The sequence below is a fragment of the Amblyomma maculatum genome, chromosome 1 (genome assembly GCF_055883805.1).
Source record: "Amblyomma maculatum isolate TAMU_Amacu chromosome 1, ASM5588380v1, whole genome shotgun sequence".
In the NCBI taxonomy this organism is placed as follows: Eukaryota; Metazoa; Arthropoda; class Arachnida; order Ixodida; family Ixodidae; genus Amblyomma; species Amblyomma maculatum.
This window is the reverse complement of record NC_139344.1, coordinates 431,218,371-431,241,217: the sequence shown is the minus strand read 5'-3', so window position 1 is coordinate 431,241,217 and position 22,847 is coordinate 431,218,371. Positions and strand designations below refer to the sequence as shown.

General features: G+C 43.2%; 1 protein-coding gene across 1 annotated transcript in view; it reads left to right on the top strand.

The window, feature by feature from the left end:
* Window positions 1–7,712: 7,712 nt before the first annotated feature.
* LOC146209386 (glutamate receptor U1-like) overlaps window positions 7,713–22,847 on the top strand; it is a 65,691-nt gene continuing 50,556 nt past the window's right edge. Inside the window, exon 1 of the mRNA XM_084580192.1 lies at window positions 7,713–7,925. Within this exon, the coding sequence (XP_084436318.1) occupies window positions 7,713–7,925 (213 nt within the window). The remainder of the gene's footprint in view (window positions 7,926–22,847) is intronic.

Genomic DNA, 22,847 nt, shown 5'->3' with positions numbered 1-22,847 from the left:
AAGTTATCCTTATGAGCTTTAATTTCAGTTTTTAGTGTACTGCCAAGGGCCCGAATTGACTGCAATACAGCAGGGCAACGATTCTTTTTATACGATTGAAAAAGGCGATGTTTTTTCCTGACAAGCCGTCTGATTTGTCGCGTGATCCATGGTTTGTCGCGGCGCCGCTTACCAGAAAGAAGTTTTGTTAGGATCTATTGATCAATTAGGCTGCCCAATTTATTTTTGAATACCTCCCAGAGTGAAATGCAGTCTAAACTCTGACTTAGAGTAATAAAATTGGGAAGGAAGGAAGCAAGTTCGTTATTCATTGATGTATAATCGCCCCTGGTAAAAACAAAGACTTTCCTAGGGAGACCTTTTAGAATTAAATAAGGAAAATGCCTAACATTAGCAACAACACAACTGTGATCACTTATTCCTGGTATGATAACAGTGCCGCGCACTACCGATGGTCGGTTACAGAAGAGTAAATCTAACACTGAAGATGAGTGCTGAGTTTCCCGAGTAGGCTCAGTGACGTACTGATATAGATCATTAGTAGTAATTAATTCACAAAAAGCCAAAGACAATGAAGATTGATTCGTACGAAGAGGTTTGTAGTCAACCCATTTGAAATCAGGCATATTGAAATCCCCGCCAAACAGAAAGTCATTTTTTAAGCCAAACAAGAAATCGGACAGTGATCTGAAAATGTCAGGGTTGGTAGTGGAAGGGAAACGGTAGACGGAACCAATAGTCAGGTCCCTTCCATTGCTTAGGCGTAGGTTACACCACACTGATTCGCAGCCAAGTAGGGGCGCTGTTATTGCTGAAGAACGAAAGCATTCCTCAACTAGCAGAAATACCCCTCCACCATGCAAGTGTCTGTCGGTCACGACGATACACGTTATAACCAGTTGGGAAAACTTCCGGGCTCAGAACGGAATCATCCAGCCACGATTCAGTGCTAATTATAACATGAGGCTTAACGGAGGAAACATGGGCAGCAAATTCATCAGTTCTATTTTTTATACTCCTGCAATTCACGATGAGAATTGTCAATTCAAAATTTGATGATGCCGAAGGCGTACAATGAAGATCAGGCCCATGCTGGTGAGCGGGCAGTTGTCTCCCTTTTTGCTATTCCCTAAGCTCAACAACTCGGTCATGTTCACAATCATAGACAAAGCACTTTTTATTTACGAAAAGCTTATCAAATCGCAACTTCGAAGGAAAAGCCTGATCACGAGCGTATTGTGAAAGCTTGAAACGTGCCTTTCTAACCGCAGGCGTGAAGTCTTCGCGCAAGGCGAACTTAGTATCCTTGAGCCTAAAACCACATGATAAGATATTGTCCTTGACCTTATAACTGCAAAATTTAACGACAATAGGTCGGGTTTTGCCTTCAACAAAGCGACCTATTCGGTGAGCCCTTTCGATACTTTCAGAAGGAACATCTTGGAGAAGAAAAGAGGAAAAGAAAGCGCGCACATTTTTTTCAGATTCAGACCAACTCTCTGTTGCGGAATCTTTTAGACCTAGAATAAGCAGGTTATTTCTGCGGGACCTATTGGATGCATCTTCAAAACAAGCCTTAAGATGCGCAATATCGCTGGATAAGGTGTCAATACAGGGTAATGCATTCGAAATACGAGCATTTGCAGTCTGCCGTAAGGAATGCAAGTCGGTCTCTAGCGCAGAGACACTGCCCAGGAAGCCTCGCAAAGACGCACTTGTAGCGCTCTGCTGTTGTTTGAGCATGTGGAGTTCCTGGACAAACTGCGTCTGACGTAGGTCTAGACGTTTCAATACTGCGTAAATCCCAGCAATAGCTTCGCTATCCGAACTAAACTGAGGAGCATCGTAATCGGGACCTGGGTTGCTCTCAACGTCACCAGATAATAACAGTAAAATTTGGCATAGGAGAGCATGACCATACTTCCACATAGCAGCACACTTTTTCATACCACAAAGCAGGCCGTCGGGGCACGACACCGCAATAATCCATCGATCGGAACTGCAATAGCATACAGCGGGAAACCGGTAACCAACCTGAGCAAGAAACAGCGGTGAGATGCGCTCACCGCTGTTTCTTGCTCAGGTTGGTTCTTGCTCAGGCACGACATCGCAGCCGCCATGCGGGCGGCTGCGATGTCGTGCCCCAGCTGGCTGGCTTGAAACTGACGAATAAATAACCGCCCCTCGAAGATAGTGCTGCACGTGCATCCGTGTTGCCAGATCACCAGCGTAGTCGGAGCCAAACTGGGAGGCAGATGCAGAGGCGGGACGCAGCAACTTGCTATCGAAGCATCATCGGCAACAATTGAGCTGAGGTTGAAATGGATAGGCGCATGCTTGAATGCCTCATCCAGTGATGATGGATCCACGGGAGACCAAGAGAAGAGGACGCAGGACAGCACCTGAGCAAGAAACAGCGGTGAGCGCATGGCGGCAGCGATGTCGTGCCCCAGCTGGCTGGCTTGAAACTGACGAATAAATAACCGCCCCTCGAAGATAGTGCTGCACGTGCATCCGTGTTGCCAGATCACCAGCGTAGTCGGAGCCAAACTGGGAGGCAGATGCAGAGGCGGGACGCAGCAACTTGCTATCGAAGCATCATCGGCAACAATTGAGCTGAGGTTGAAATGGATAGGCGCATGCTTGAATGCCTCATCCAGTGATGATGGATCCACGGGAGACCAAGAATGAAAGCGCAGCAGGGAAGGTAGAAAATTTGGTGGGCGGATGAGGTTAAGAAGTTCGCAGGGGTCAAATGGATGCAGCTAGCACAGAACCGGGTTAATTAGAGAAATATGGTAGAGGCCTTCGCCCTGCAGTGGCTATAGTCAGCCTCATGTTGATGATGCTCGAGAGTATGGGCTCCACCTGCAAAACAAAAATGGCTGAAAATAGTTGGCCACTCCTATATAATGCATTTGGCACTCGCTACGCTTAAGCACGCATAATTTGTTCTTAATGACCCATATTGAGTTTTTGGAATGAAGTTTTTGTACAGAGATTTATAATTTTTGGGGGGCTTAAAAATCGCACGAACCATTCTTGTGTGTGTTACTGCGGTGAAATCGTGGCTTTACAACTATTGCCAGAACAACTTTGCTAGCACAAAGGCTTTACAACTATTGCTAGCTAGCCTTTGTGTCTGGTACAGCCAGGTGTAATGGGGTGCGAGAGGCGCCTTTAGAGTGTCTCGTTGAAGAGAAACGGGCGTCGAAGATGCAAGAAGATGCACGAGATGTGTGACCATATACCAATGAAACAGCGGAGCCTCCCCGCAGTTATATACGTATATAGCTATATGGTGAGAAATAAGCACCAAGGAAGAGTACACAGAGTTTTTATACATAATTTCAGAGAAAAACAGAACCTATATAGGCCGCATCTTGCCACTGATGCAAATTTAATACTAAAGACATGGGCTGTCAGAAGCGAATGTACTCACTCATACCAAGCTTCAACATAAAAAGCTACGCTGTGTTTATACGTCGGCCTGTATCGTACGATCAGTACATCACCGTACATTTTTGTTTTTAATACTACGGCCAGGCAGTCGAGAGCGTAATCAATGGAGCCAACCTTTACACGCAGTATGCGGAAATATGCAAAAATTCAACAAAAAAGACCGCAGTACCTTTTCTGAGGGCATAGAAAAGAGACGCACTGATTGACAATATTAGTGGCGCTTTGTCCCGCTCATGACCGGTCCTCCGCAGCAGCTTGATAACGAAGATCACTGTAGCCATCAGAGTCATTTGTTTGTTGATACAAAAGCTTCAGCGACCGTGCCATCTTTCCACCCCTGAACCTGTGAAGCACTCTTCAGTGCTTATCGCCTGATTTCTGTGTACAGCCACATACAGCGCTTGGCACTCATTTTAACTTGTTCCTGAATACGCCGAAGACCTCTTAAGATTGGACTATAATAGATTTTATCATTTCACGAAACATAATTTTCGTTTCAGGGCATGTCACAGTTACAAAATTTACTTAGAGGCCTCTTCCTCGGCGTAGTTGTGGTCGATAAACATGGCTCATTTTAATCTATAGTACCCACTCGTGTGTGACAGCAGCTACAAAAGTGAACACCTGCGTTTTTTAATGCCCTTAGCTTAGAAGAGATTCAAAGAATTAATTTGGTCTAGAGAATTGTGGAGGCTAACGCAGAAAATATGCGCTTGTGTATTGTGTGTTCATTGCGGGGACAATAACACCTAATTTTCAGTAGTGGCATGGACAGTTCAAAAAGAATAAATTATGAACCCATCATTCTAGGTGTGCCCATGTGAAAAACCGCTCATAAATTTAAGCACTATTGCTTAAATGTATATTACTAGGATGATAAATAAAGCACAGTTAAAACCAGCGCCCCTGATTTGTAGCGCAGTGGTATGAAGGTACTTCAAGTTATGTTGCTGGTAACAACAACCAAACCTCTCTGTGTGATGTAATTGACCGTACGCATGTTTTGCAAGAGTGACTTCTAATGAACGTATTTTTTAGATAACATTAATTTGTCGTTTCTTACAAAAAGGCGGCACTTTTGGCATTTTAGAAATAATGGTTGAGGGAAGGGGAGTTAACTGCATAATATGTGCTGAAGTGCATGTGCGAGGCAGAATAAATAATGGAACGTATAGTCAATTTATTCCACTTTATTTCCAGTATAGTGCAAATTATGGGGGGGGGGAGCAGGCACGAATCAAAGCAACACACTTGACCGCCTGGAGTGTGCGGTGCCCAGTCCTGGTAGTAGTACAACGCTTTTGCCAAAAATAAAAATTAAAAAGAAATCAACTGTAGTTTATCCACGGTACACTTCGTTCTGGTCTTATGGCCAAAGTGTATGGGTATAAAAGTGTTTTTTGACAGCCAGTATTCTTTTAGAGGTGCATCTCGTTTGGAGCGGCATTGCTTCTAGTGCGACATTTCCATATATGGCTCCTAAAATCTCTCAAATGTACTTTCATTAACATTAAACCTCGAATATGTTTCATTTCATCATATTACTACTATGCTGTTCTGCAATGATTTCTCCTGATCACTTATAATGCTCGGCAAGGCATACTTAATTGCATGGCTACACAATATGTGTGGTACTTACAATCAGAGTGAACGAAAAGAATGAAAATGAATCATACGCAAGAGCGTTGGAACCGAAATACAATCAGCGGAAGCCAGGGGTTATCAGCAGGCTCTAGATTCACGGGTAAGGCAACTTTGAGGCATTTGATTTAGCTAATAATGCTTGCGTGAACAAGGTGCCCTACATAATGAAGATTGTGAAAGGCGCTGAAATGCAAAAATAAAGGAAACTTGAAGCGGCAGTCAGTGCAATGCGATAAAAAATACTCTGGATAGGATGAACAGCTGAAACTATCCAAGGCATATGCGGCCGAAAAGCGCCTCTCCAACGATGCGAGTAGCTACCCCTGCTGAGAGCCTGCCTGCCTGTCTGCTCACGGTAGTGGCGGAAGTCACTGGATTTTTCTACAATCGTATGCTTCGGTCCTAAGCTTGTTTTGTGCTAGAAGAGAGGTACCAGAGAAATGATATGTTGTGTTTTGTGTAAGTTAACTTCTTCAAAATTCCTCCGCAATTCTGAATTAGGAATGCCATATTTGCGTGTCAGAATGGAACAATGAAGTTATTTCGGACCCAGTGAATCGGCCCTTAATTGCTTTTAGTGGATCAAAGGAGTACCGCCATCTCTGCGACTCCGAAGAGATATCTTGATACGTGTGTTTGCGTCATCGCTGGACGTGTGTTCACTCTGCACGAGGACATTTGCAAGGCCTTGATTCGTGGGAAGAGGTCTTAGATCCTGTTGACACTGGGGGCTGCTTAGCCTGCTTAGACGGTAATGGGGCAGCATGAGATTCTTCCACCTGCGTGAGGATGGGCCTTCTACAGCCCCGCTGTCAGTGAGCTGGGCAGGCGCCGAAAGCCGGTGTGATGCATTGCCTCGAATTAGCCACAGCAAAGTATTTGTGAAGTTAGAGAAAACTTGTTAAAGGTTGCTATGTTCCTCGCGTTTTCTGGATTTTGGACAGATATATTTTGTGTCTTCTTAAATGAAATTATTACTTTCTCTTTCTCCCATAATGAGCAGGATATAAAATAGGCCGGGTGCTCTGATCCGCAGTTAGTGCAGCGTGGCTCTGCTGTACATCTCAAAGGTGTAGTCCTTTGAAGAGCATTTCGTACAGGATTGGTGACCACAACTTTGGGATCGGGGCCAAATTTTGATATTTGAAGCCGAGACTGGGGTATCGGATATATGGATGCACTAATATTTTTGCATATCCCACTGAAATTCATTCGAGCACTGTGGAGCAGGTGAATATCAGGACAAGATGCTTGGTTTGTATTTCTTTGTTTTCTTTTCTTTTTATAATTCTCTGAACTTTCTTGACATTTTGATTAGCAAGTTCATCTTGCATTTCTTCTTGGATGAGTTCTATGAAATCAATATATGAGATGACACTACGGACTGTATTTAGTGACCTATGTAGTTTGGTGGAAACTTGCATGTCTCCAAATGACTTTATGTTAGATTGATTGGTGATTTAAGTTTGGACAGTTGGTGTCTGTCATTCAGGTCCTGAAGATAATCGCCTCTAGTACGCTTGTAGACTTGTACCTGTTGCCTAAGGCTTTTTGAGGCATTTCGCAACATATTGTTACATTAGGCGGTGTATCCACTGATATCTGCATAAGGACGGAAGAAGAAAAATCTCGTATGTTTTGGTGAAGACGACGTTCGAGCAGTGTCGATTGGTGCCCGGTTGATGCTGCTGTGTTTCTGTGTACTGTGTGCGGTGTCATCTTGGACTTATCTTTTGGCCTTACCTTGCCACGTATCATCTTGGTGGAGGTGATGAAAGATCGCCGTGCGCACAGAATAGAATATAAGAGCAAAATAGCATAGAAAAAGCTGGAGTTGCGCAATGGCCGCCACCTACCTGGGCTCATAACGACGTCAGCAACGACCACTATGACCTCCGAGGCAGCCCCTATCATCGCAGCAACATCGGCTCAGCCAGTGGTACTCACAAAGATCCGCCACCCTGCCATCTTTAATGGCGAAGACAAGTCGGACGTTGACGACTGGCTAGATGAGTACGAGCGCTGCAGCAGAAACAACCACTGGAACGCGATCATTACGCTGGTGAACATAATCTTCTATTTGGCGGGAACAGCGCGGACGTGGTTTCAAAATCACGAACAAGAGCTAGCTAGTTACCTGGGAAATCTGTAAACGAAACCTATAGGACTTCTTCGGAAAGCCGATTGGGCGGGCTCTCGCAGCAAACACAGAACTTTCCACTCGCACCCAATTCGCCAAGGAGTCCTATCTTGCCTATATTCAAGACGTACTTTCGCTTTGCCGCAAGGTGAACAGCTCCATGCCAGAAAGGGACAAGATAGGGCATATCCTTAAGGGTATAGCGGATGATGCGTTCAACATCCTCTTCTGTACGGATTGCACTACCGTCGACTCGGTACTTCAAGTCTGTCGAACATTCGAGCAGGCTAAACAACGCCGTATCGTACATCGCTTTGACCGCCTTCCAAACACAGCGGCTACATCATCCTGCGCTGACCTGCCGCCTTTGGAACAGCTTTCTCATCCAGCGAACATCACTCGGATCATCCGGAGAGAACTCGAGGCCTTGGCATCCGCACCACTCACGTCTCCGCCACCCGACGCCATGGCCACGATACAGGCCGTTGTTTACCAGGAACTTGCCAAAGTCGGCATCTCCTCCAGCCCTGTGCCGCCACCGTCACCAACGCACCCTGTTCCTGTAGTGGCTGCTGTTACCGCCAGCCAGGCTTCCCCACGTCACTACCTTAGCCTCAATCCTGCAGAGTGGCACACCTCAGACGAGAGGCCAATTTGCTTCAACAGAATGGCAAAGCGGGCGAGTTGGTGATACATAGTTTAAAAATAAAACAGCGCAAAACACACAGACGAAAGAATAGAAACAAACACCACAAGCGCTGCTTGCTTGCGCAATTTGCTTCATTTGCTGTGGCGCCGGCCACACCTAATAATAATAATAATAATAATAATAATAATAATAATAATAATAATAATAATAATAATAATAATAATAATAATAATAATAATAATAATAATAATAATAATAATAATAATAATAATAATAATAATAATAATAATAATAATAATAATAATAATAATAATAATAATAATACTTATTTTTCCTTTACTACAGGGAAGGGAAAGGAGCAGCCGCTGAAAAGGTGCTTCGAAGAGCAGCTTGACGGGGCGGCTGCCCCTGCATATAACGGCATTTCACAGCAGAGAAGTAACGCCGACACAGTGAATAAACAATCAATGGAGAAATAATTAGACTACAAAAAACACTAGGTAAATCAGGAAAAATACATGAATATAAAACAGAAACGCCGCAAGACAGAACACCTAACTTAAAAATATGTATTTATAGAAACATTTCGCGGATTAATTTAATGGCAGGAAGAGAGAAATGATGACCGCTATTAGTAAAGTATTGATTTAATATGGTAGGAAGCCTGAAGCGAAGCATCTGCCTGCCATAGTTCATCCGGCACGCTGTAACGTGCCAAGGCTCCGGGTTACGGGTGTCGTATGTGTTTATGTTGTCTTGAAGCGCTGCAATGAGTGTTAGTGTGTTGTCCTTTTTACTGATGCCTTGTTTATATAATCGCAAAAGCCTGTAGTTATACAAAGATGTTACTTTAACTATTTTTGGCTGCTTAAATATTAGTCCTGTATGTTCGAGATAAGAAACTTTAATAATATTTCTTATTGCACGTTTTTGAAGGAGTAGTAACTTTGTAATGTTTTCTGCTGTTGTTGCCCATACTAGCAAGGAGTAGTTAAGAATAGACGAAAACAGTGAATTATAAAGCATAATGTTAATAGTAAGTGGGAATACACGGAAATGTCGGCGGAGAGAACCTATTGTGCGTGATAATCTGTGGACTAAATATTTTATGTGAACGTCCCATGTCATGTGCTCTGAGAAGTACACGCCTAACGTTTTCACAGAGTGAGCAATTTCTATTTTCGTGCCACTGAGTACAAGAGAAGGCAGCTCGAATGCTTTATTTCTGGGATGGAAGAGAACGGCTTTTGTTTTACTGACATTGAGGTTTAGACTCTTTTGACACGCCCAGTGTTCAATTTTTTCCAAGGCTATGTTAGCCCGACTAGATAGCTCTATGCCTGAGTGACCAGAGAAAAACAGACTCGTATCATCAGCGTAAATAATGTGTTTTGCAGATGAATCTATAGAAACAAGATCATTGATGTAGAGAATAAAAAGAAGGGGGCCTAAAAGAGTGCCTTTTGGAACTCCCGATATGATTGGCTTGACTGTAGAGGAGGAACCGTTTATTTCAGCATATTGTGTCCTATTGGCTATGTAGGAAGTGTTAAAGAGTAGGCTGTGCCACGTATGCCATACCTGTCTAGTTTATTGAGTAAAGTTTTGTGGTTGATGCTGTCGAAAGCTTTCGAGAAATCTAAAAATATGCCCCCAAGACGAGTTTCTTTTCTTTAAAATTAGTTAATATATACTCTTTTTGAGCGAGAAGGGCAAGCTCAGTAGATCTGTTTTTCCGAAACCAGAATTGAGCGGGGTTTAAAATATTATGATGATTAATAAAGGAAGTAAGACGAGCAAGAATTAACTTTTCAAATTTTTTTGAGCAGGTAGGCAGGATAGATATTGGGCGATGGTTGGAAAGGTCGTTTTTATCGCCTTATTTGTATAATACTGTGACCCTCGCCGAATGCATGTTATGTGGAAACACGCCTTTTGATAAACATAAGTTGAAAATATGTGCCAGGCAGTTGATATATCAAGAATAACAAATTTTACTAGCATTATCTGAACACCCGCGCTATCCTCAGATTTGCTATTGTTAAGACTGTTGAAAGCCGCCACCACCTTTCCCTCTGAAACTGGATTCCAAAATATTGTTGAGTTATTGCGATAATAGTTGAGCGGTACTTCTTCGCAAGATGACGAAGTTTGGGCAACAGAAGTGAAAAAATCATTGAAAGCGTTATCGAGTTCATGTCGCTCAACCTCTATACCATCAAGAATACGTTTGGTAATTGGTTTTCTTATATGCCCTATGATAGAGTTCCATTTCTTCCAAGTCACCTCCGGGTTATTCCTCGAAAAAAACAAATTCTTATGATACAGTTTTTTTGCAGCTGGAAACTCTGTTGTCACAATGTTTCTGAAAGATTTGAAAGCTTTCAACGCATCAGGACATTTCGTTATTGCCGTACCCGTGCCTTCCTAGCCCCTCGCACTTATTAACCCATATCAATATAATGGGAAAATTTTCCTGGCTGATTTTCCTGGCTGTTCGCTGTCACAATGTGGTATTTAGCATGTTGATTGTGAAAGCACTAAGAAAGACAAGGACTAAGGTAAAGGACAGAGACACGAGCGCTGAACGCTTGTATGTTTTTTTTTTACTTATTTTTGCCTTTCTTTGCGTTTACGTGATCAACATATTAACCCAACTTACTCAGATGAGCCTATTAATGGTATTTACGGAAAACTGTTGTTTCGGGGTAAAATTCTATAGTGACATTGGCCCATCCTCATTTCAAAGGACGGTCATGCTTACAAAATAGAGCGATAAAAATATTCTGCTCGACCATAGTGGCAGTCACCCACTACACAACTCAAATAAGAAACGCAGCAAAAACTTTGATATGAGTCATGCCTATGCCAGCCGTGCACCATGGCAATCACCCTATATGGCATAATAGAGCAAGTAAGCAATTGACAGCTGGCTAGTCTGTCATCACGCACATTGAAATCGATTGTATCGGTTACTCTCGGGCTACCAGAGCTGGACTTCTCGTTTTTGTAGCTGACCTCCCAGGGCGGCGGTAAAGCTGTGCTGTTTCCGCGTCCTTCCGGAAGGCTAACCTCGCTTCCTTAGCCCTTTTTTGATCTGCTTAATAAGGAATTGTTTTCCAACTCTGGAGGCATAACTGTTGGCTCTATGTCGGGCATTTCCGCGCCAACTGCCCTCATCCATCATCTTCCGATCAGCTTCATGGCGTTCCGCTATTGCAATTTCAATCGCGCGGTGCAAATCGAGCATACTGCCCTGAAAATGACCGCATCCTCTATATTTAAACAATACAATTCTGCCTGCAGCTCCTCTAACCACGCCTGTCCTGCTTTCAAAATTAGTCTTTTATCCATTTCCAATTCCTTTCTACCATCGAGGTATCAAATGAGAATATATCCATGCACATCCACGCACCCTTAAAACTGCCCTACCGGCTCGAACGAAGACATAGACACGAACAATGGGACCAGAAAAACTCACAGTTTTGATGTGTTGATCGCCTTTGAACACTCTCCAGTGTTGTCCGCCGCCACCTTCTGTGAAGCCTGCGATGCGCTGCCGCTCGCCTCGGGCCTTGGGTGCGTTGCCGCCTACTTGCGTAGACCCGCCGCTGCCCGACGCGCTGCGCTTCCAAACCGGCTGCAGTTCTGCGTCTGGTCCATTCTTCTGGTCCTTGCTGCTACAACTCCTGGTTTCCTTTGCTGTTGCTTCTTGCTGCCCGCCCCTGGTCCATCCAGGTAGTCGATTCCTTGACTTCCTGTAGTCTTCACTCCTACTTCCGCTCTCTACCGTGTCTCCTAATTGGCTAGTAGAGACAATCCTGTCAGAGTGCGCCAGTAAAGTTCCTTTGTTGGTTCTTATTCTCTTATAGACCAGGGGTTCGCCGATAGAGACGCTAACCGTGTTGCAGTGAAGGTTCCTTGCGCAAAAGGCGGCCCGTTGGAGACAGTATGTATTGAAGACCTGAGTGCAGGAGTTTGCAAGAATAACTGAATATTTATATACACGGCAAATGTTTACAACATTTACATCAGAGGTACAAGTTGGAACTGGCTATCAGGGAAGTATTCCCATCTCGGCATAGCCGAAGATGCAGAGCATCTTCCTAGCCCAGAACGCCGGACTGGGCCCTCGGGCTCGGTTTTAACCACCTGAGGGCCAGCCCTAATTTACATAACGGCCAATCACAACAAACATCAACCTGATTGGTTCGTTGTGACGTACAGCTCCCACTTGAGGACTAAACCCTCTCTCACAAAAAAAAAAGGAAAACCGAAACTCCTAAGGTCACGTCCTTCCTACATTCCATGGTACACCTGGCCGTTGCAACGTTTGAGTAAATGAGTACCGTTGCTACAAAAAAAAAAGCAGAAAAGAGCGGTCAGCGGTTCTGCCGCTGCTCGCCTGTCGTCCCGAGTGCAGCGCTTTTGTTGGGTGCTCGCCACCGCATTCTATCAGGTGCTGGCGGGAATAGGCGTCTCACCTGCGACTGCGGAGTCCAGACGCTGGTGTGCAGAGCGCTATGTCTCCCTCTTCGGACACTCACTGCCTGTCATTCAGCTAAAGTAACGAACACCGCGCCTTGCGACGCCCTTTTGTCTGCGCACCACCTGCGTCTACTCATGCTACGAGAACAATGAGGAGCTGGGCTCATGGCCACGTACTTTTCCCGACTTTCCGCGCTAATTCGTTGTGCCCGTCGGTCCCTTAGAGGAATAATTACTCATTGTCATCCACCGGAGCGTAGTCATACGGCTACAAAGGAAAGCTATACAGCTTTCTCAGAAACTTCGTAGTTAAAGAAAAATGCGACCATTCCCACTTTTGTATATATTAATCTGGATGCGCGACGATCTGTTTCAGAACGATGACATTACAAAATTGAAGTAATCGGGGAGTAATGGTCATACGGGCGAACGTTTTTTTTTCTTGCTGATATCACTGGACTGTGAATGGCAGAATATTTCTTTATTTAGCAATTCCTGATACATCGGTCTATTTTGTGCATATGTTAGACTTTTTGGACCCAAAAACGAAACTGTTCGTTCTAATCAGCAAGCAATATAGAATAAAGAAAGACAGGTGATTGAAGATTGCAAATGCCTTAAAATTCAACAGAAGAAGAAAGAATAAAGACGAAGTTGAAGGCAGCCTTTGGCGCATCACCCTAGGAGGAAAGTAGATACGTATGCGGGTGGTCTATGGCCATCAACGATGGTGCAATAAGACGGAGCACTACCGAATCAGGAGCATGCGCAACGAACGATCGCCGGAAGCCTTGAAGGCAAACTTTTGCTTCTTTCTGTTGACCCGCTTTAAAGGGACCTCAAGACTGCCCTCTAATTCCCCACGATGGTTGATATCAGAACGGGCCTTTTTTATGTTTGTTCTTGCATGCGAATGCTTAACCATGTCATAAGAGGAAAAACAAATGGCTCGTGTTTCCAGCATTACTCTTAAAATACCTTTTGAATCACGAGCACGTGCTTAAACGATCTTCCTTGTTTTTATTACAAATAGCGTTGAAAGCCTAGGCAAAAAGACTGCATCCATCCGGCTTATCTTCCCCACAGCAGCATACACAGTCAGTTCCCCTGGTTCATGTCCCTGAAGATGTGTACCTAGCTAAGAGCCTAATGCATTCTTACTTCTTTCGTTGTCCACACGCCTGAAAAATGACCTCTGATCAGTGTAGTGTGCAGTGGTCTGCGACTATATCTGGTTCCCCTATCTTCGCCATGTAGTATCTGAGGCATAAGATAACTTCTCAACCGCCAATAATAATGGAACTACAATTACGTGTTTTTGCTTTAAAGCAAGGAATATTTAAAAACTGGAAGGGCTCGTAGGCATAGCAGATGCCGACCAGCTCTTCGTCAGCAAGGCAGCAGTTATTCTGGAAGGCGTTAGTAGAAGGGTGAGAAGTACTTTATTCTAATTATAATGCAGCGATTTTTCAAAGAAACGTCTCATCTGCTTGTCTGCGTCCTGATAGCCCATGAGCCAGCGGACGAAAACAAATAATCATCGGTTATAATTTCATGTGTAGTGAAAGTTACCAGGCTCAACGGTTTCGTTCTCACTTTTATTATGAAGTCAAAAGGATTCTGAGAACATCATGATGTCTTAAGAAATGGAGACAGGGGCTCACCTTTATTTTGCAAAGATTTAATGTTTTAGAAGGGGTATGAATTCTCTAATGACTGTGAAGCAGACCTTCCAACCTGGTTACTTTTGGCAAAGACGGCACAGCAGCTAAACTAGGCAAGTGTTCATAACTTCGTAGCAGAAAAACAAAATGTCCTGGTCCGGGAACTTTAACTCTGAAAAAGCTACAGAGCTTTTCTTCTTAGCCGCATCGCGACACTTATAGGGGATGCCGACCAATAATCTTCCGCTTATCGATCAATTCGTTCTCTCCCTATCATGTGCAAGCCTTCCTGGTTAGCTCAGTTGTTAGAGCGATTGCTGGAAAATCTGTGGTTCTGATTTCGCTTTCTGGAGCAGTACAAAATATTAAGTTTCGGAGAAGCTGTGCAGCCTTTCTTCGTAGCCGTATGATGGCGCTGAGGTAAATGCCAATGAGTAACCACGCCCTTATTACAAATTCTACTCCACATTTCGGTTTTGCTCTTAACTCTGGACATTATGGCGGACACTTAAGTTCCGGCTTTAAAGGTATCACTCGATAGCGTAGGCCATCATCCGACCAATAAAGCCCCGCTTTAACCATATGGGATCTGAGCACGCCTGCGTAGCCTAGGTCTAGAGTGTCTCACTGGGCATTCAAGAGCACTGGAAGGTTGATTGTTCTTCCATATTCCCATCTCAAATGAGTAACCAGAGTAGGCAGCTCTTCCCAACTGTCTGGTATCTTAGGCTCTCTTTGAGTCGCGAAAACCGTCGAATAATTTCTGTTCGGCTACGTCCGCTGCCTTGACTAAGCGCCGGCTCAATGCTCGTAATTTTCCGCTCACATTACCGACGCCAAGTTTCTGCATAGCGTGCCCTTTAAAGGTATCGCTTTGAAATCGCGGAATAAAAAAAGCGGCGTTAAAGGCGTTATCGCACTCACACTTAAGGCGATAGTTCAGTGTCCCTCTGCTTTTTCACCGCACTTTCTATAGACGCAATGAGACGTTCGATAATAATTGTTCAACTACGCAGCTTCAGGCCTAATATGGGACAACACAGTTGTGCCTGCTTCATATTGGAGAGGAAGAGAGCAATATAATTTAAAAGAGAGGGAAAACAGCGACCGTCCGCTTGTGTGCACGTTTTTGACGCGACGTTTTTCAACTGCTCTTTTACATGCTAAGAAGTACAATTTGTTTGACTTTTTCTTTCTTAAGCGTTACTATTTTGTGCTCTTTTTCGTAGACCAGTAGCGTGAAACCAGCTTCGCCATGCCTGAATTGCGTCTGCGTGAGAACTTCGGGAACGTCACTCTTAGAATTACTGGCCACCATGTAAGTACGGGCAAATATTTTGGATGCACATTAATCCTTTGCGATTACATGGCAAAAGTGTGATATATATATCTGTTGAGAACTGAAATATGTGATCCGGAGTGCAATCATAGGGTAAACTAGAAGGTCAATGTAAACTACCAACCGGAAGTTCCCGATGGTTTTTGTACTGCCCTGAGTACTAGAAACAAATCAAACACACCCAAATTATTCTTTGAAAAAAATGGGAAAAGGGCACTGATTCATACGCCTGCTAGGGGACAATCGCCGTTCAGTGTTCAGCGCCGCATGGTTGCCAGCGCATTACCTGCTTCAAATTCTGTATTTTGTGAGCTTTTATTTGTTAGTAATTTAATAAAGTTTCTATTTTGTATATGTCTCTGCGAATAACTGGTATGACAGAAATATGCTCTTAGTCGAGTGAATTTCAGGAAGAGACAAATTTGATCTACAGAGTGGTAGGGTATTCACGCTTTCTTACTTCTATTTTAAAATTTGCTGATGAACGTGCTTAACAAATTGGATATTAGGACAATTAGATTTTTCACGTGCATTTAAATTGAATTTAAAATGCTTCCATGCTTCTGGTATGCTCCAATTTCAAATGATTGTGTGAAAACCATTAGAGAATTTATTATAATGTCTCCGGCCTGGCGATTGAGGCCAGCTGCACGTTATGGCCATTCTATTTTGCTTTGTTTTGTGCTCACCTGTGAGGCTTGCAGCGTATCGTGTTGGAAAAAATGTTTCCGCCTCTTCCACGCTATAAGTCTTGTAATAAACATTGATCATATTTTCTGCGCGTAATATGCGCCTGATATGCTTGTTCCAAATTAGAAAACACGTAAAGTCGCTATTGTGTTATGCAGCAGTATATATCAACAGAGCACTAAATTAAGTGCACCCAGGGTCACGTGAGCAGCGGTGGAAGTGACACCATTGAAATTTTATATTACGCAACTGTGTGATTCTTTTGGGTGTAATAATCCTATTAAAATTCAGTAGTTTTATGCCTAAAAGAACTTTGCAAGTGCACAACCTTTCTCATAACAAACTGCCGGGCTAAATGCCCGCTGATCGTAAGTCCTTCATTTTTTGCCATCAAAATCTCATTGGTTTTCAAATTCATTACAGCCTTCAATATTTTGTTATGTGGTAAATGACAGGAGGTTTTCCCACATCACTTCATGGAGGTTCTTGTGATGACATTGTAATGTTGGGACTCTCAAACCTAATTTTTTTCTCTTCATATATACTCTTTTGTATACTGATATTTGGGGTGAAGGTTTAGAAGTTTGTTGCCACTATGAAACCGTGAGACAATGTATAAAAGAGAGAATCCTTTCAACAGGAAAAGCAGTACATCTGCAACGTCGCTTTTGAAAGCTGCCAGTATTATGGCCGTCTCACATCGCAATAATAACACTATGATATTCTTTACTAGTAGTAGAAAAGAGGGCAACAGTCTTTATAAAAACTCTCATTTGAAGAAAATAGGGGGAAAGGGTTGAAACATTAGAGAAAGGAGCATTTTAACAAAGGGCCTTTTTAAGGGCCGCATTTTCAGCAGCGACTTCTTTACTGGTACCAACGCTTCAAAATGGCTTTTCAAATATCACCTGCAGAAGCATCGACAATCGTAATTACGGAAAACGCTGGTTCTCTTATGTTCAGCTGTTCCGCGACTGTGCGTGCATTTCTAGCAGTCTAGTGTTTTTTATCAGTAGCCACCGTCAGCTGTCATGCCTGGAATTACTTGCCATAACTGATACACATTCTTCCTCCATTTCGATTTGCATAACATATATTTTGCTTTTATGCCCAGCCGAATTTGCTGTCATGTTGCCTGAATTTAGTAGATTGGTATGATTTTCTTGGAACGCTGCGTTGCCTTCGATATTTTATATCATTTTCTTTAGTTTCAGTGTATATGCAGGATAAGTGAGTGAGAATAAATTTCAGAAAGGAACGCCTAAGGCGGTAGAACAACTGGTAGTCGCAGAGCTATCATAGTTCTTCAGCAGGCAATAAACTGCCGACATGTGGGTGTAGATGCAGAGGACCGAGTAAGGTCTAAAGAAAATAGGCAAACGTGCTAAAAATAAAATTATACAGAGGGATAAAACGCTGGTGGTCAGTGGTGTTTACAACATCAAAGCGAAATCGGCTTGCGAATGCCGTGGTTAACGGCTCTGGATTCATTTAGACCACACGGGGTTCTTTAACGGGCAATTATATTGCGCTGTATAAGAGTACTTTTCACTTCGAATTCATTGCAACGCGACCGCCGTAACCAGGCTCGAAACAAGATTCCTCAGGCTGAGAATTCGAGCACCCTAATCATTCAGCCAGCTTGGCGTGGCCAGAAAGGATAAATTATTGCGCGCAAGGCCAAGGCCAGCGAGAACATTACTACTATGCAATAGATATTGAAGGTAACATCGCCTTTCTAAGGAGCTCTAACAGTGGCGAATGTGATCGGAGTCTAGTAATTGGGAACATGATATAGAATGGTTCTACATCCCGCCAGCAAAGGAAGCTGCCAGGAAACCGTTACCGGAGGTACACAGTGTTAAAGAGACTCATGAAGATAAGTAGAACAGCGAATATTAGGGATGCTCGGTACATTTTCACCAGTGTACGCATGCCTCACTAACTTCGTCGGACCGGAATCTTTCAAGAATGTTAACGTTCTCTTAATTCAAGACAAATGGTATTTCAAAAATATGAAAACCTGAAAAGGAACAGATTCGTAGTCGCTGCCGAATCTTTCAAGAATGTTAACGTTCTCTTAATTCAAGACAAATGGTATTTAAAAAATATGAAAAACTGAGAAGGAACAGATTGGTAGTCGCTGCCGACAAATGATTTAGTAAGGCGCTCATAGAAGCAGGCTAGGCACAGATTTTAGTCAAAGCAGTGGTTTTGCTGGTTTCCTGAGAGCAAAATGTTTTCACATTAACAATCAGATAGTATAGAAACGCACAGAATATAGCCCACCTATTTACCTACGAGATATGCATAACACATCCGGCATTTTAGAAACATGAGAAGTCAAGCAGGCATTCAGGATGAGGGTGTATTATCAAATCAGGGGAAGTGGCGGCAAGTATTTGGTTGGTAAATTTTAGGCTGCGCTTTGAAGGGACAACCCGACAACAGCCTTCGGTCTCTTTGAGTGCTTCTGCAGAGACGAGAAACTCCACACGACCTACATATAAACTACAACTCGCAGTCAGCAATGCAAGCGCGTCTGCGTAGAAAAAGAGCAGCTTTCCTGGCTCGCAACCCTAGTCTCAATGGCCCTAGCCGTGCATAAAATTCTTGAAAATTAACTTTTGGTGGATATGCGTCGCAATATAAGTTCACGAAATATGGGACATGCGGCAACCCTTAATTAGCATTACGTATTACGCCCTATTAACACACCATGAAAAAGACGCATATGTATGTAGATGGAGGTGTCCACATGCCACGGCAATGCCGCAGTTGCGTGGACGCTGTCTGTTTCGCTGAAGGGTACGATTAAAAGATGTAGCATTAAAATACCTTCTGCTCCTGCACACACCTATCCTATAGCCGCCCTTAGATAAAGTAATCAGTTTCCAAGTAGATCTGGAATCAGGCAAGCAAACAAGATCGCTCCTGCACCTTACAAGGCGTCTTCACGGGAGGCATTCAGGAACGTGAAGTGGAAAATGTGGGTATGCATTGTATTTCGAATACCAGGTACCACATAATACCTGAGTATTTTGTTGTCGTTATTAAATTTTGTTGTTACTGTTTTTTCGGTGGAGTGAATGAATGCAAGTCACGTAAAATGTTTTACTAGGTGCACCCCCTCCCGTCACAAATGTGCTGCCCCGCTTTCAACGTGATGTTGGAAGCTGCGTTGGCCCCTCACTTCGAGTTAGTCACCTTTATCGTTGCATTTCTTGAGAAGACAGTGTGCAGCGCTATCGCCTGTATGCCTCGTATTTCAGTGTATTCCTTTTAAAAATGACGTGAAAAAATCTACTTAAGGGCGACACCGACGCAAATTTCGGTTGGCACTTTTTAGTCCTCTCTATCAGTTAACAACGCTATTTCGCCCATATAGTGCATTGGAGATATTTTGCCTAGTATATTGCCAAACATTACCCTAAATATTTGAGCGAGGTATGGAATACGTTGAATAGGCGCACATTACACCAAATAATAAGCGACAGAGCTCATTTAGCTGGACACCTACCGATTTATTTTGCAAGCTTAGACTGAAAGGAAAATACCTTGAATACCTCTATTTATTTAATGCTTGTTCACATTTCATTACTTGTTCAATACTTGTTCACAAGCACGAACTAGCTCATCTTGCAGTGACCGAGAAATAAGTATCTTGAAGTGGCATGGGGATGCGTGGAGGAATGCTCGAAAATGACGAGAGACAGAGTAGTGGGAGCACGGCGTTCGTATTGATGTTGTGTTGGCATAGGTGGTTTGCTAAAGTGATGAAGCAATCAGGCAAATATAATATATCCTTATATATAATAGAAATTAATTTAATTTTCCGACTCGGTGCAAACCTTGGAAGCTTAGGTGGTGTTTTTATAGCGGCGAAGTTGAAAGGGTGTAAAAAGTTGAATAAATAAATTGTACTGCATAGTTTTTAATGGAATGAAGGGTTCTGTTAGGGTTAATTCGATTGAACCTCACATAGAGCAAGCTGTCAATGTTTAGGAACAGGGTAAGAAACAAGAAAAAAGCGGACAGCATTGTGAAAGAGGGGACTAAGGGCTCGTTTCATTTTAAATACGAGAGAGGACCCGAAAGTAAATTTCATTTGTTTTCACATGAATATTTTATTGCCCGAACAAATACACGATGAAATAATGCAATGCATGTTTGCACTAATTTTCGACATAGTCACCACGGACATGCAGACATTTTTCAAAGCGTGCAATGAGTTTGAAGAACCCGCTTTGATAAAAGTCGGTGCCCGGCGGTGATACACTAAAGCCACAGAGAGCAAGCTCACCCAAGATTATATTCGTCGCTTGGGAAGGGGGAGACTGGACTACCCGGCCTACAGCCAAGATCTTGCTCCATCGGACGTTCACCTGTTTCTGGCATTGAAAGCACTACCCTCTGGACGTCACTTCCAAAGCAGTGCTGAGGGAGAGCAGGCTGCACGACCGTTCCTTCCAGCGCAGGATACCGACTTTTACCAGAGTGGATTTTTAGATCTCATTGCGCGTTATGACAAATGTCTGAAGTCGGTGGCGGCTATGTCCAAAAATATTGCACGGTGTACATTTCATGATTCAATAGAGTATTTTAAGGGGGGGGGGGGGGGGCAATAATGTTTTAGTGTGAACATAAATGACGAAACTTACTTTCGGAACGTCCCTCGTATAAGCAGCCAACGACACTTTACCCTCATTAGTAATATTCTCTACATGGGAGACTTACAAAATAATATGGGTGATTATTATTCTAAATTTTTTCTTCTAAAATACATTTACAACTAATGATGAATAGGGGTTTACTTTGGTGTAGGGAAAGACTGACATTGAATAAATGAGTTTAGATACGTCCTCTTTGATTCAAATCAACTAGATAGCGCACTAATTTTCGATAAGTTTAAAATCCCAATATATATGGTTTACGTCTCTACTGCTAGTTCAGTTCCGGTGTGTGACACAATCGTCAGTCAGCAATTTTACAGTTGATGACAGATTGCATAGGATGTAGTTTATATAAACAATAAATAAAACAGGTTTTATGGCAATACGTTGTGGTTGTTCTGAGGGTGCATGAAACACGGTAGAAGAGGAGATATTTCACCACACAAATTATTTGCTGTTTCTGGCAGCAGGGTTTAGCGAGATAAATACAAAGAAGATTCAGGCGCGATAGTTTTGTACCCAAACTTTATGAGAGATTTATTGAAATTTATCAAAGTTGGTGGAACGTACGATTACGGTCACGGTATTACCTTCACTTTAATTTTCTTACCCATTGAAGTTAACTGGGTAAAGAAAAAGTCTTTTCAAGAATTAGTGTTGATAGCGGTTAAAAGGGTCGGCATACTGCAAAAGCTTCATGATTTACAAAAAGTGGCAGGCGGTGTTATTTAGAAGTAAGTTCCGGAATACAAATTACATTCTAGGTTTTCCATGATGAAGGAGAACCAGTTGTTTCTCTTGCTTCTCAGTCAGGAATTACGATACTGGTGTCCCAAAGCGACTCAGGCTATGAGAGACGCCGCAGTGGAGGACTCCGGAAATTTCGGCCTCCTGGGGTTCTTTAACGTGCACTGACATCGCAGAGCTCACGAGCACTTTGCTTTTCGCCTCCATCGCTCAAGGATGAAGATGAAGATGAGGAGGAAAGGCAGGGAGGTTAACCCACAAAAGCAACCGGTTTGCTACCCTGCACTGGGGGAAGGGGATGAGTGGATATAAAAGTTGTAAGAGAGGGATAGTTGAAGTTAGCACGGTCACATAACAGACACGCCACATCACATCACTCCATCGCTCAAAGCAGGAGTTATACAAAGCGCTGAAAATTTGCTAGTGTATGTCGCGAGCATGAGATGAGAACATTAGATAAATCATCGTTGCCTTTCCGGGAAGGTGACGAGATAAAAAAGAGCAAATGTTAGATCTGTGCTTACAAAACCACTTTCAGATGTTTGCTCACATGACGATATTACCGATCATTCCATGTCATTCAAGAGAATTCGAAGGGGCCAAAAATTAGCAAACGTGAGCGCGTAATTATTGGCACTATTCATTGAGAGTATCGTAACAACACAATAGAAACGCCAGTGTTCGGAAGTCGGTACCAAGAACAGAAACCATTAAGACGATTACCAGCGCCTCCACGGGTCAGTGGTTAAGGCGCCCGACTGCTGTACCTATGGACGCGGGATCGAATCCTAGCATAGCAAGGCACCCGTGTGCTGTGCGATGTCAGCGCACGCTTAAGAAGACAAGGTGATCCATATTTCATGAACTCTTCAATTCGATGCCTCTAATAGCTTTAATGGCTTTGTGAAGTTAAAGCCCATAGCTAAAACCAAATCAAACTAATGAGGTAATGAGCGCCGGATTGAGCACGGGTCCCGAACTACATTTGTCGAGCAGCTGGTTAAACTATCCTGAGTCGTTGTCTGCACACGCCGCTTAGCCCTTTCTCGTGATCGCGATACAAAATACCGTCCTTAAGGAAGTAAGGAGACTTTTTCAAAGTGAGTAACTGAAGAATTCAACGAAGTTTCTAATAGCATTCAATTATTTTGTGGTGTTTATTACATGCCACATCGGTCTTGTTAGGGTTTATGGGGTCTAATGTCTAGAAGCGACTAAGGATTTGAGAGGCGCCATACAGGTCAAAAACGTACGACCTTTCAGTTTCTTTATCGTGCACTGACATTACATAGCACATGGACGCCTTGGTTTTCACCTAGATCAAAAAGTGGTCACCGCGACCGGGATTCGG